The following is a 15,176-nucleotide window of genomic DNA, read 5'->3' on the forward strand; positions in this document are numbered from 1 at the left end:
TAGAGTAGAGCAGGGGGTCGGCAAACTATGGCCCGCGAGCCGCAAACGGCCCGCCTTCGCTAAATGTTCAGCCCGTCGGCGCACATGTGCAACCGACCCGCGGGCATTTTCAATACTCTCCTTTTTCATTGGACAATGGCAGGGCTGAATGAGGACAGGAGCTGCTGGAGTTAATTTTTCATTTGGGAACAGGGACCCCTTCTCACCTGGGGACAGGGACCCTATCACACCTGGGGACAGGGACCCATTTTCACCTGGGGAACCCATCTCCCCTGGGGACAGGGACTCCATCTCCCCTGGGGATAGGGACCCCATCAGCCCTTGGGACAGGGACCCCTTCTCACCTATGGACAGGGGCCCCTTTCACCTGGGGACAGGAACCCCACCCCCTCCCCACCCCCACTGGGGACAGGGACCCCATCTCCCTTGGAGACAGGGACCCCCTCTCACTTTGGGACAGGGAGCCCTTCTCACCTGGGGACAGGGACCCTTTCTCATCTGGGGACAGGGACCCCATCACCCCTGATGACAGGGACCCCTTCTCCCCTGAGGACAGGGATCCCATCACCCCTCGGGACAGGGACTCCTTCTCACTTGAGGACAGGGACCTATCTCCCCTGGGGACAGGAACCCCTTCTCATCTGGGGACAGTGACCCCTTTTCCCCTGGGGACAGGTACCCTATCTCCTCTGGGAGACGGTGACCTTGTCTCCCTTAAGGGAAGGAACCCCAATATCCCTAGGAAAAGGAACCCCATTTCCAGACCATACTGGCTGACAGGGCTAGCGTCAGCCACTCTTGGGTGCCAGAATGAGGGAGGGGGGGCAGTAAGATCTAAATCCCCAGCCACATGCTCCCTCAGGAAGAACTGGCTTTGTATTTGTGAAGCACCATAAAGTGAGGAAAACCTATACTGTTATTATTACTATGTTAGGATTATTATTATCTTCAATTATTAGCAGGTGAATGCGGCCATCCATGCATTCACATACATTGAATCCAGCCCTTAAGTAGAAAAAGGTTGCTGACCCCTGGAGTAGAGCATATGCAGAGTGGACATCGCTTAAATTGCTTAGGTGGCCCTCGCTCTTCAAAAGGTTGGGTTCTCCTGGTATACAGTGAAACATGATGCTAAACATACACTTAAATGCCGGTTCACACTGATCCGACTTGTCAGGCGACTTGGTCGTCTGACAATTAGCTTCCAATGCTGTGCAATGGAACCGTTCTAATCAGAGCGACTTAAGTCGCTCCGACTTAGAAAAAGGTTCCTGCACTATTTTTTTGCAAAGTCGGAGCGACTTGCATTGACTTCCATTATGAGAAGTCATTGCAAGCCGCGCCGAAGTCGCGGTGCACGGGCGACTCCATTAGTCGCCCGAAGTCGGGGCGACTTTGAGTCGGATCAGTGTGAACCGACACTAAGTTGGCTGTTTTCTCACTTTCTTGCTTCTTCAACAGGAGCTATAAAGTCACACAGATTGTATACAAAAATAAAAGAAAACAAAGTTCTATTTTTTTTTTTATTACAGGATTCTATAATATTTCCGGCAGACTGAGGGCAAAATGAACATAATGGTCAATGGGAGTGTTCTATATACCATATTTAGCAGACATTACCCAAGGAGTGTGTACAGCACTGATATGTATTTGACAACTTTGAAATCGGAATGCCATGACTTGGAGCCTACAGTATTTTCTTGTAGAATTTCCATATGTCTATGATAAATATGATATGTATTTTTCTGAGGTTTATGCAACTGAATTATATATTTTAAACTATACGTATTCATATTCATTCCTTTATGGTGCATGGTACAATAATATGTGCAATATATATTTTACGACAGAGTAACAGCAGTGACGAAATGCATTTGTCCAGTGTCCATTTGTCCTTTTTTCCTGGCAGACCTGCTGTAAGGGCCATCTTGCCCTTCTTCCAATTTGCCTGGGACTGCTGTGTTTTTTAATGAGTATAGGTGTGTTTTCTTTATAGAGTATTGGTGACAATCTCTGAGTCACGCCAGCCTTCAGATCTATGACAATTCGGTCCTGCATAAGTAGCGATTTCAAAGCTGAACACCTTTGTTCCTCAAGCTTGGGAAAGTTGGGTCAGGTATGGTAATGCCGGCTGGTATACTTTATATACTGGTTCAGCCTGATAACTTTTTAAACTTCCCCATTGGACCTCATGAACCGGTGTTACATAGTAGTATATCCTCCAGTGTTACAAATCACACAGTAGGGTCCCTTCAGATGTCAGAAGATAGTTCTACTCCAGTGTCTACTTAAATTTTAGAAGATAGTTCTTCTCCAGTGTCTTTTTGAACATCAGAAGATATTTCTCCTCCAGTGTCTGTTTTCAGAGATAAATTATCCATTGCTTCCAGTGTCACAGCATAGTTTCATATAAGAATCGGTACCTACATTTTTAAAAAAATAACCCCCCCTTCCCATTCCAGTGTCACAGATTAAAAAGGTTCCAAACTATTTCAAAACAAGAAGTAAATTCGTACCCTCCCTTTCCATTGTCACATTACCATCAGCCTCTTTCCCGTTTCAGGATTCCAGAAAGAAGTTGGTCCTTTTCCAGTGTTAATGGTTTTTATGATTATTGGTTGCACCCAGCATGTCTTTTATCCTTAGGTTCTAAATTTCAAAGCAGCTTTTCGACAACAGAAAGAGCCCCTGCCTAATCCAGTGTCATGCGAACACTTAGTCTTTTTGCTGTCAAAGCATGATAAAATAGGTTTTCTACATGAGTTTGTTCATAATATAACGCATACACCCCCTCCCCACCCATTTCCAGTGTCCCCAAATATCCATTTGATTGAAGTGACTGTCATCACAGAGGGTAAGAGTCCAGCTCTAGGTTCAGTATTGGCAGCTAAAATGCTTTGGTCCTTCAGTAGTATCTGGCAGCTTCTTTCCAGGTGGTGACCCAATGCTTCTGGCTGTGTGGTAGCCTGCCGCACAGCTTCTGCCTCTCTTCTTGACGGACGCACACAGCATAGTGAGTCTGTCTCAGACTGTATTGTCTGACGTTATGGAAAAATCCAACCTGAGAGATGGTTAGTGGGTGGAAAGGAAACAGGGAAGGGAAGGTACAGGTGGGACAAAAAGAAGGTTGTAATTAGACAAGTTTCCATTGACTGGGACATAATGAAGAGTAGACGGTGCAGATCAGCAGTGAGAAAAAAGAAGAGGAGGGTTGCAAAGGAACAATTTTCCAGTGGATAGAAAGACTAGATAGAAAAAAGGGAAGGTGATGCATATGACATAATGGAGACATGTTGCAAATAGAGAAGGATCCAATGAATGAGACAAAAAGAAGGGTAGAAGGTGCAGGTCAGCAGTGAGAAAAGAGGAGATGAGGCTTGCAAAGGAACAATTTTCCAGTGCATGGAAAGACTGGATAGAAGAAAGGGAAGGTGGGGGCATATAACATAATGGAGACAAATTGCAATTAGAGAGGTTTCCAATGGATGTGTAGCCAGAAAGGATATGGAAGAGTACAGCAATGTCAGAAGACACAAACAGTAAAACTGGACAATAAAAGGCTTGGAAATAAAACTGAGAATAAGTGAACATTATGTAAAATGGAACAAGATATGTCAGATTAGTAGAGGTTTTATTGAAAACACCAGGAAAGTTAAGTTTGAAACAGGAAGGTATATAAAGTTTCCTGTTATAGGCAAGGAAGTTGAGGAACATTGCATTGAAATGTATCTAAAGCCATAAAGTATTTTTCTAATATTTGATAGAGTGACAAAGTGACAAAGACCTGCCAGGTCTTTTTTGTTTTCTTTGAACTCTCTGGGAAGATTCACCCTTTCTTTTTTTGTCTTGGTGACCATTGTCTCCGGAACGAAAAGTGATAAGAAATCCAAAGTCTTAAGCCAACCAAAGATGGATTGAATCTCAGCCACTTCAGAAAGGACCGGATGAGATTCGATCCATCTATGGGCAGACTGATTGTACCCAGGTCGATCCATCGATTGACTTCTTTACAACCAGCATGTCAGATTTTTGGCATGGGATTTTTGCCAGCAACTATAGCTGCTAGCAGTAATCATTGTGTTCTTCTGGCAGGGACGGATCCCCGTAACCCTCCCCCCCCCCCCCCCACCGGGAGACCACAATAGCTACACGAGAGGGACACAGTCAGTGTTGATGGGTGAATCAAGTGATTTTCTTTCCTGCAACCCGTGGTTGCAGGAAAGAAAGTTGCATAATCTATGGCCTGCCTTAGAGTTGTCACAGGAACATGAAGTGAGGATAAAGCTTCCTACAGTCACACATGTTCTAATGACAACTGTGAAAAATGGGATTTCCCCTTGCTGTTGTGTCTCGTATAGAAGAAGAGAAGGGAAATCTCTTGAATGGGACACAGACAGAAAAAAATGAATAAAAAATAAACTTGGCATAGATCTTATCCATTCCCTATTGTATTCAAAACACTTTTGCTATGGGGCCCATCAGCATCAGGGGCCTGTACATTATTATTTATACAGGATACAGTTTGGGAACCTCTATAAAATAAAGACAAACTGGATGAGTATTTCTTAAGGATTGCTTTGGAAATAGAGCGCTATAGCCCTCTTAATAGTTCTACTATGGGGGCCCATCATGCATAATTACGCCCCTCATAGCTGGTTAGTAATTATGAAGGATGAGGTTGCAGTTAAGGTTTGGGAGAATTTAGAGAGATGGTAGAAATGTGGTAGCAGCATGTATGATGGGGTAGCATAATTACAGACGTACTGAAGTTGATTTGGGAGGATTGTTACCAACCAGAAATAGTAAGCGAAGAGAAAGTTTGGGTGGAATTTAAAGACAATGAAGAAGTCAGAAAATGGAGGTGATAAACTAGTGTTGGAAATAAAAAAGCTTTATCTCTGTGCTGTGGTGGGGCGGCAGCTAACACAGATAAGTAATATACCAAACTTATAAATAATCTTAAATGGGTAGCGCCAAAAGTAAATGAATAATAAGTGAAATGTGAATACTGTGTTAGGAACGGCACATTGAAATAAAGTCCAAAAAAGTGCTAAAGTGAAAAAAAATACATTAAGTCCAATCTTGAATAAAATCATCAATAAAAACCAATATAATGGAAAATATAGATTTAAATGCACGCGGGAAAAGCTGGCTGCCGTTACAGCAGCAAACACGCACTCAGTGTAGATCCACTATCTGCTGTGGGGAGGGCTGTTCAGCAAATCGCACCATCCAGTTGTAGCTGTGGTAAATAAAGCTCACCTGGAGCCAGATGACGATGTCTCCTTAGTGTAGTAGTTATTGGATTTGTATGTTAAAAGCCAAAATAAAATGAATTATAAAAACATATGACAATGGGTGCCACTGTATCAGACAGTGACCTGACGTCAGCACTGGTGTCTCCTCTCCAACGCGTTTCGTCCAATGGGACATTATCAAGGGGTCATTGGACTTATATATATTTTTTTCACTTTAGCACTTTTTGGACTTTATTTCAATGTGCTGTTCATTTATAACACAGTATTTACATTTCACTGCTGTTCATTTTCTTTTGGCGCTACACATTTTTCCTTAAGATAAACTAGTGTTATTCAAGTGTAGAGATGGATTTGGGGAATGCTGTGTTTTGAGAGATGTGAAGAAAGTGGACAGAAGAACAGAAGGTTACAACAACAGATTATACTTTTTCTTCAAATGATTAAACAGAGGAAAACAGAAACAGACTCCATATAGATATCTATAGCCAGAGAGAAACAAAAGTTTAACTTGTTACGAGAGAGATCAAACTGATAAAAAAGAGATTAGGTTGGTGCAAGAAGACCAGTGCATGTGCACAGAACAGAGTAAGTTGGAAGACTGGGAAAGGTCTACAAGATGAAGCTGATCTTGTTTGGTTACCCGAGGGGCAGGGTTGGGGGTCACGGGTCAGAGGTCGTATTCAGGAATCCTGTGTTAGTCGTTCAGTCTCTGATGGTTGCACCTTCATTTCAGCTTTCTGACCTCTGACCTCATACTTGGCACGGGTGTTGGCCCTCCGGAAGAATCCACACTACAAGGCAGGAGAGGGATCATGGATTGTTCAATAAAGGTATACAGTTTTGAAGAAAAGTTTTGTTTAAAAAATGAATAGAGGGCTGGAGAGCTAAAGAACAGCACAGGCTTGGAAATGTGGATTACACTAAGCACCACACTCTCAGAAGTAAAGCACCAGTGAAAATCCAGACTTGTCTGAAATAGAGAGGAGCTAAAAAGAAAGTAGTTAAAATCAACACATTGCTAAGCAACCCAAAGTAAATTTCTGGCAGATGGAGCTTCATAATATCTTGGCCCCCCCCGGAGAATCCAGACTGCATGCAGTTCATATAGATGTATCTATAGGTTGGTGCTTATGCATGATTCCCCAACTACAATGCAAACAACTCTCAGTTGGTAACTCAGTGGTCTGCAGTGCATTGTGGGAGGTCAGTGGAGGGGGTGTGTTAAAGTTGAACTAAATAAAACATTTTGAGCAGGCAGCTTTTTATTGCACAAGACATGCTATGTCTCTTCTGCAATAAATCAAACTGACCTGCCTATTTGATCTGAGCAGCATTTTTGGTACAGTAAATTAATATAGAAAAAGTGCGCTGTATAAATAAATAAAGTAGAGCTGCAACCTTAGAACCAATTGGGATAAAAATAGTGAAATAGAAAAGCAGGTGCGCTAAACTCATATAGGTCAACCACTCAGGTTGAGATAAACCAATAACGTGATAACAGGATTGTTAGATAAAACTAATAGGGGGTGCCACAGTGAGTACTAAATAGTATAACTGATGTGCCTCGAAGGACCAAATATAAATCAACAGTGAAAATACATAGAATCACACTTTAATATAAATGACAACAAAATTATAAATAGCAATTCAAGTAAGGTGCAAACAAATCCAAACGAAGTCCGTGATATGATGTGATATACAGTGACTCCTCAGTGTCAGATTCACAGCAACTAAGGTGCAGGTGATCCCACCACCATGTCTGGATTGGCTCCTTACCAGAAAATGGAAATGTAAGGGCGTATAGGTAATAGAATCCAGATGAAGGAGATTACCCAAGTGAGGATAACAGCTGAAAACCACCACTCAGAAGGGAGGATAAGCCTCTTACCAGATGATTATTGGTATAGAGCTGTTCACAAACTCTCCTGATGATGAATAGCCTCCTTCCTGGGCAGCCTAGGTCTGGATGTATCCACTCTGGTGCCTTTCAATGTCTCACGGTGTTTCATAAAATAAAGACCAAACAATAGTGCAGTACCTTTAGCAAAACATCGGAACTGGACCGAAGAGAGGTAACCGCGGCCGCCTGCAGCGTGGTCCGCGATGATGAATGATGACGATGTGGCGCTCCTCTCTGACGCGTTACCTCCTAAAGTGGACGTCAACGCTGCAGGCGGCCACGGTTACCTCTCTTCGGTCCAGTTCGGATGTTTTGCTAAAGAAATTTTATGTAAGTGCACCCTTATTGTCGATTATTAAATGGTTGGAAGGTACTGCACTATTGTTTGGTCTTTATTTTATGAAACACCGTGAGACATTGAAAGGCGTGGATACATCCAGACCTAGGCTGCCCAGGAAGGAGGCTATTCATCATCAGGAGAGTTTGTGAACAGCTCTATACCAATAATCATCTGGTAAGGTGCTTATCCTCCCTTCTGAGTGGTGGTTTTCAGCTGTTATCCTCACTTGGGTAATCTCCTTCATCTGGATTCTATTACCTATACGCCCTTACATTTCCATTTTCTGGTAAGGAGCCAATCCAGACATGGTGGTGGGATCACCTGCACCTTAGTTGCTGTGAATCTGACACTGAGGAGTCACTGTATATCACATCATATCACGGACTTCGTTTGGATTTGTTTGCACCTTACTTGAATTGCTATTTATAATTTTGTTGTCATTTATATTAAAGTGTGATTCTATGTATTTTCACTGTTGATTTATATTTGGTCCTTCGAGGCACATCAGTTATACTATTTAGTATTCACTGTGGCACCCCCTATTAGTTTTATCTAACAATCCTGTTATCACGTTATTGGTTTATCTCAACCGGAGTGGTTGACCTATATGAGTTTAGCGCACCTGATTTTCTATTTCACTATTTTTGGTACAGTGCCTTGGTGCTGGGATGCATAAACTCCGGTGTATGCAGGCGAGTTGTGTCATCCTGTGCTGGCCAATCAAAGTGGCTGAAGACCTAGAACGTGACGGAAACAAGGAGGACAAGACATTGACCTCACGCATTTTGGGGTAAGTATTGTCATTTGTATTCTAATTTCTGCATAAGACCTTGGTTTAGGGGTCCAGGCTGCTCTTAGTTCCAGTCAGCCAAATGGAACTCATTGCACAACACCTTATGGTACTCACAACTATAATATAATGCATCTTTACTTTGGGCTGCCCAATAACAGCTTAACTTCAAAGCCCAACGATTTCTAGCCATAATTGTTTTTTTATTTATAGAGTGGGAAAAATTTTTAAAAAAATAGGTCAGGTTGTTATTTCTTCCCATGATTCCACTGTGGAGATTTTTTTCATTTTTTCATTCTCTTCCTGTCCTTATGACACCCACACCAAAAAAAAAATTAGGAGAGCAGTTGTCCCCAGGACAGGAAGACCCAACAGTAATAAAAACAATGTCAGTTCCTAACCTTCTCATTGTAGAAAAAAATAGTTTTCTGTTTGTGTCCCCATTGGAGAGATTACCCATTATGTCCCATGACAAGACAGGAGGTGATGGGAACTATCCCTAAAAGGGACACAGATGACAAAAAAAATGCGACAGAAGTTGTAACTCTTCCTTTATCCAAATGAGAAAAAATGTTTCTGCTGAAGTTGGGCTGTAAACTCAATATAGCAGGTAAAAGAAGAATAAGATACATCCAGCTGTTGGCGGGTAGGAAAATCATATTTCAATTAAACCCCCTTCAGCCGGCTATAGACGGATTCGAATTTTGGCCAGTTAAGCAGAGAGCAGCCAAGATTAGAAAAATTTATGGGCAAGCTTATTGTACCCAAGTTGATTGATTGATCAACTTGTGTACAATCAGACTGTCAGGTTTTTCATGCAATTATTGCCAGCAGCTATAGCCGGTAGCAATAATCACTGTGTGTTCTCCTGGCAGGGAGGCTACCTGCGCCCCCTCTAGCAGGAGAACACAAAAGCTCTGCGGGAGTGATTTCTGGTTTCAGAAAAGAAAATTACCCCTATGGCCGGTATTAGACACTTTTTAAACACAATATAAAGAACTGTGACCTTCTGTAAAGACAAAAAAGGCATTAGCAATAGTGAATGGATCCATGACAGCCACTTGCTTATAGAGCTCTCAAAAAATGTTATGCAGTCTGTTACGGTTAAACACTACATGGATGTTTGTGGACACCTGATCATCACACCTATATGAACTTGTTAGGCATCCCATTCCGAAACCTTTACTATGAGATTAGAGTTTGGAGTGTGTCTGTGGGAATGTGTACCCATTAAAGCAGCCTCTCTCAATCCATTTATCCTAGAGTAGAACACAAATTTAAGCCACGAGTAGGCAACATTTCAGAGGTTGCGATCTACCTGGACAATATGGAGGAAATCAAAGATCCTGGGGGGAGGGGGGGCAGCGGGGAATAAAAAAGCCCCAAAAAATAGGATGGCAAGGGGAACACATAGTGTGTCACAGTAGAATACTCTGTCCCCCCTTCACATCACCCCCAACTATGGTGGCCTCTGACCCCCCCCCACAATAATGTCCTCTGCCCCTACTGTAGTGTCCTCTGCCCCCCATTGCAGTGTACCTTGCCCCTTCACATCACTCCCTCCCCACTGTAGCATCCACTGCCCCTCTGCCTCCCCCCATTGCAGTGTACCCTGCCCCCTTCATGCCAAACCCTCCCCACTGTAGCGTCCGCTGTCCCTCTGCACCCCCCCCATAGCAGTGTATTCTGTCCCCTCCACATAACCCCCCCCCATTGTATTGTCCACTGCCCCCCCGTATTGTCCTCTGCCCCCCCCCCCCCCTTAGCAGTGTTCTGACCCTACCTGTCAGTGGTGGAGGTCGAGCTTTGGTTTACCTGTCAGTAGCCAGTGGTTGTCAGGTAGATCACGAACGACTGGTTGCTGACCCCAGCCTTAGGTCATCAGTGGAAAGAATGCCCTCCCAACAGGTAGCTAAAACAATCATTGGTGTCATGTTGCGGACTCTGCCAAGTGGCGTTGGTCCTGGGACTATGCAAGTACCATCAAATGGGAGTTCAACCAGCCAAAACTCAAGGAAACCCTAGCAACCCCTGGAGGAACCCAGGTTGAGAATGGCTACCTTAAAGTGTTACAAATCATCCCCTAATGGTTTAATGGGGTTGAGGTCCAGTACACCTCTGATCTCCTCTGCAGTATCTGGAATGCTTTCAGCCTATCACTACACAACAAAACCTCTTTTATTATAACATCATGAAAGACACTCCTTACCTTCCACAGGCATAAAATGATGATTCCCAATAGCAAAATTCCAGATCCTACTGACACAAGAATCAGCCACAGTGGAATTTCAGTTGGTGGGGCCTCTTCTAATTCAGAGTCTATAGCCACAGAAAACTGTGAGCCAGAAACAAAACGGAAAGGGGAACAAACACAGTGGTTGAGATAAAATCAATTTAAACGGTATCAAAAATATCTTGTTTCAGCCTAAAGTTGATGTAAATCCTAACTGGGTGACATTTAATTTGCTAAATTCACTGCATATTAAAAACAATTTCCAGGCTGTTAGGCCAGCTACCTGAAAGAGCCTTGGTATTTATAACCAATTTACCAAAGACACCTGCCATGGTCCAGTTTTTATATTTCTTTTATCATTTAAAGGCCTGGTGAAGCGGGACTGATGGGCCTCCAAAAGGTGTTGTCTATCTATGTAATATTTGCTATGACCAATTAAAACTTACTGGGCTTGCAAAGCCCATTGGTGCTTTTGTCTTTCTACTGTACAGTATCTTCTGTTGATGTACTAAGCAACTTCACTGGCCCATCAGTTTCTGGGGAGCTGCCTTTGTCTAGAAATGGAAGAATACTTTTTCATACTAGGGTCCAAAGCTCCACCAATTATTTTGTAACAATTTTTTATTTTTTTTTAATAAAATGTTTCTTTTATGTTTTTAATTAAGTGATTTTTTGCTAAACATGTATTTATACTTTAACCGGTTGCCGACTGCGCACAGTATATTTACTGCGGCAGTCAGCCCCGGCCAGGCAGAGTGACGTAGATCTACGTCGCTAGCCTGTCACCGGGTTTTGAGCCAATAGCGGGCGCCTGCCTCGGCTCGTTCACAGAGGAGTCCGGGCGTGTGACCGGCAGACCCGATGTCCGCCGGTCACACTACGATCGTCGGTAGAGCGGGAGAAAGGCGGACGGCTTATGTAAACAAGCCGCCTGTCATTCTCCCCTATGTAAAAATGGAGATCAGACGGTTCTACTATGTAGAACTGTTGAGCTCTGTTTTTACAATAGGAGACCTGTCCCACTACAGTTAGAAACACGCCCCTAGGACACACTTAACCCCTCCCTGTCCAATACAGTTAACCCCTTCCCTGCCAGTGTCATTTTTACAGTAACAGTGCATATGTATAGCACCGATTACTGCAGTAATGTCACTGGTACTCCCAAAAGTGTCAAAAATGTCAGTCAAGGGTCCGATCTGTCCACCGCAATGTCGCAGTACCGCAAAAAAAAAAAAAAATCGCAGATCGCCGCCATTACTCGTTAAAAAAAAAAGACACCAAAAATGACAAAAATCTTTCCCTTTGTTAGTAAACGCGATAACTTTTGCACAAACCAATCAATATACGCTTTTTGCGATTTTTTTTTACCAAACATATGTAGCATAAAACAAATTGTCCGAAAATGTTAAAAAATTTTGATTTTTACATTTTTTTGAAATGGGGGGAATTGGGGGGAATTTCATATTAAAAAAAAGTGAAAAATATTGTTATTTTTGCAAAATGTACGCTCTTTTTTTGTTTATAGCGCATGATCAAAAAATCGCACAGGTGATCAAATACCACCAAAAGAAAGCTCTGTTTGTGGGAAAAAAAAGGATGTGAAATTCGTTTAGGTACAGCGTCGCACGACCGCGCAATTGTCCGTTAAAATCACGCAGTAAAAAATCGCAAAAAACCCCCTGGTCAGGAAGGGGGTAAAATCTACCGGGGCTTAAAGAGGAAGTAAACCCTCCTCAGGAAGTTGTACCTATAGGTAAGCCTATGATAAGGCTTACCTATAGGTACTGTAAATATCTCCTAAACCGTTTAGGAGATATTTACCTTTAATGGAGCCAGTGACGTCACTGGCGCATGCGCTCTGAAGGAACGGCTGATCGTGCCGTTCCTTCAGAGCCCCGTGCCGTGACTGTCGGCTCCCGCGCGCGTGCGCGGGAGTGACGTCACCGCGGCTCCGGCCAATCAGATGGCCGGATGCTGCGATCCCGGAAGACGGGCGACATGTCATGTCGCCCGTCATACAGGTAAGAGAGCGGCACGGCGGGGGCTCGTTCTAAGGTAAGTATTTCATAATGAGCTAGTATGCGATGCATACTAGCTCATTATGTCTTTCTCTTGCAGGTTGTAAAAAAAAAAAAAAATTTTAAAACGAGTTTACAACCTCTTTAAGTGGTTAGGAAGCAATACCAGCTCAGAGCGCTAACACTATTTAGTTAACGCAGAAGAAAGTGTTCCAGTATCACCAGCATGTGCGTTCCAGGATCACCACATTACATCTCAAAGAGTGTGTCCTGGACTGGTACAACACAGCAACATCTGGATGAAAAACTGGACTGCTCAACATATAAACTATGCTCCCTCTATGTATCTAAGGTTACAGTTATTGTTTTGATTGGCATCTACTGCTACAACTACAGCCCTAATCTTCACTGCAGTGGCAGTGTTCAAGAACACATGCCCAGACTGCAGACTAGCCAATAAAAAAACAATAGTACATCGATACACCATTGGTTGTCCTCCAGTTTACTCTCTCCTGCTGTTAGCATGCTCACCATTCGCACATGTGCACTACAACTAAATTTTAGCTGTATTTGAAAATAATACAAAAAAATAAAAATGGAACGATTTGTAATGAATAAATTAAAACATACAGGATACATACCAATACATGGTGTGTCTGCATGTTTATAGATGGAACATCGGTTTTTAGATAGAGTTCTGCTGTGCCTTCCACCCACACTCTGTCCACCTGTCTGTAATCCTGGTAGGACATAAGAAGGTTGGTTATGGATGCATTGAAACACAAAACAAGATGCTTTAGATAGGAGCAGTATTTATGTTACAAATAGATTGTGATCAGGAGACTTCGTAAACTCCCAGGGGCTTGTAAAATAAATAGTAATTTATTGGTCTTTTATGCCTCGTTTCCACTGAGTGGTACTTTACGGTACGGTTCGGAACGGTACACATTGCGTTTCCACTGCCAATGGTACCCTTTCATGATAGGCGTGGTGTAGCAGGAAAGCTGTGATAGAGAATTCTCTGTCAACCAATCAAAGTTCTACAGAGTGTAGCTCCACCCTGTTGGTACAGTACTAATGTGCTTGGTACCCCAACGAAAGGGTACCAAAAAGTGGTACGGTACGGTTCGGAATTAGGGTACCATTCATAATGGAAACGGCATAAATAGCGTACCGTACCGAACCGAACCGTACCAGAAAGCTCAGTGGAAATGAGCCATTTTAGAGCCGGTTCACACTGAGGCGACACGACTCCTTACTACTTCGGGGGCGACTTGTGCATTACCATGCACCACGACTTCGGAGCGACTTGCAGGGACTTCACATAATGGAAGTCTATGCAAGTCGCTCCGAGGTCGCCCCGAAATAGTACAGGACCCTTTTTCTAAGTCGGAGCGACTTGTGTCACTCCTATTAGAACGGGTCCTGTAGCGGTCAATGGACCGCGAGGTAGCGCGACTTGTCAGGCTGACAAGTCGCCTGACAAGTCACGCTAGTGTGAACCGGCTCTAAAACAAAAACAGCTTTCTTCAGCCAAAAGTAAAATAAGCAGTTCACAGACCAGGGATACAGAAAAACACACAGCATGGCTCACCACCAGTACCTCAGTCCCACACTGGGGTTTAGAGTTTCCATCCGTTTCAGGGCACACGTGAAGCCATGGGAAATCAGAAACACAGAGTCTCTATTTCTAGAGAGTCCACACCTGTTCCCTCCATACTACCTCATAGACAGATGATGCTTCCTTCTTGCTGCTTTTCTAGACTCCCTTGTATGTGGCCTAACCCTTTTTGGACCAAAGCCCCTGTATTCAAGGTTTGTAGGTCCTTTCCCACCCAAAGTCTCTGTGAACTTATGAATTTCGAGTCCCATATGGAGATTTACCAATCTTGAGCACACTACCCGGAAACCCTCCACCCTTTATGAGTGAGAACCCCTGAGTATTACAAAAATGTCCCTTATATGGACCACAACACAAAATAGTGGGGAAATATTCCTGTGGTTTGGGACACATCCCCAGCATCCTGTAAAAGGTTCTTAAAAAAGAAAATATAAGCTAAGAAATAATCTTTGAGAAGTCGATAAACTTCGAACAACAATCCTATTAATGTTTCATCTTGTCCCACTAGCTTTCAAGAACATGACACCTAGATCTGAACTTTTTTTTTGTATGAATTCAATATAGGCAGTCTTGACACTTTAGTGTCTTAACAGTTGCCTAATGGAGACATGTTTGGGTCTGTTTCTGCAGAATTGGCTCTGACCTTTGCCTGCAACTTACCCAGAATCCACTTGTACCAAGGACCTGCCCCACTGAAATTATATCGGCATCCCTCTCTGACACAGACTTTTATTGTTACCATTTTACAATGTTATAAGATACTGTTAGAGAAAAGTGCATGTTACAATAAACTGTTAGAGATTGCTGCAGTTAAAGGATGTTTCCAAATTACAGGAGACTGCTGCTATGGTACAAAAGACTGGCAGGAGCCAGGTTTTATTTTTCATAACAGTATCACCTGGAAGGCTTATTTCTGTACTGCGCATAAGGGTGGAACTAACCTAAACCCAAATGAGCCTGAGTGGCAACCCCTCTGCAATCTTACTCATTACCTGATTCATGTAACTTTTACCTAC

At 43.1% G+C, this 15,176-nt stretch overlaps 1 protein-coding gene across 1 annotated transcript in view; it reads right to left on the minus strand.

The window, feature by feature from the left end:
- Positions 1 to 1,920: 1,920 nt before the first annotated feature.
- The window catches only part of ITGA3 (integrin subunit alpha 3), a 168,973-nt gene continuing 155,717 nt past the window's right edge, over positions 1,921 to 15,176 (minus strand). The window contains exons 23-25 of the mRNA XM_082271775.1: positions 13,181 to 13,279; positions 10,498 to 10,623; positions 1,921 to 3,061 (exon numbers count right to left, since the gene is read on the minus strand). Coding sequence (XP_082127901.1) covers positions 2,906 to 3,061; positions 10,498 to 10,623; positions 13,181 to 13,279 — 381 coding nt within the window. The 3' untranslated portion in view covers positions 1,921 to 2,905. The remainder of the gene's footprint in view (positions 3,062 to 10,497; positions 10,624 to 13,180; positions 13,280 to 15,176) is intronic.

Source organism: Pelophylax lessonae (assembly GCF_965119305.1).
Source record: "Pelophylax lessonae genome assembly, chromosome: 11".
NCBI lineage: Eukaryota > Metazoa > Chordata > Amphibia > Anura > Ranidae > Pelophylax > Pelophylax lessonae.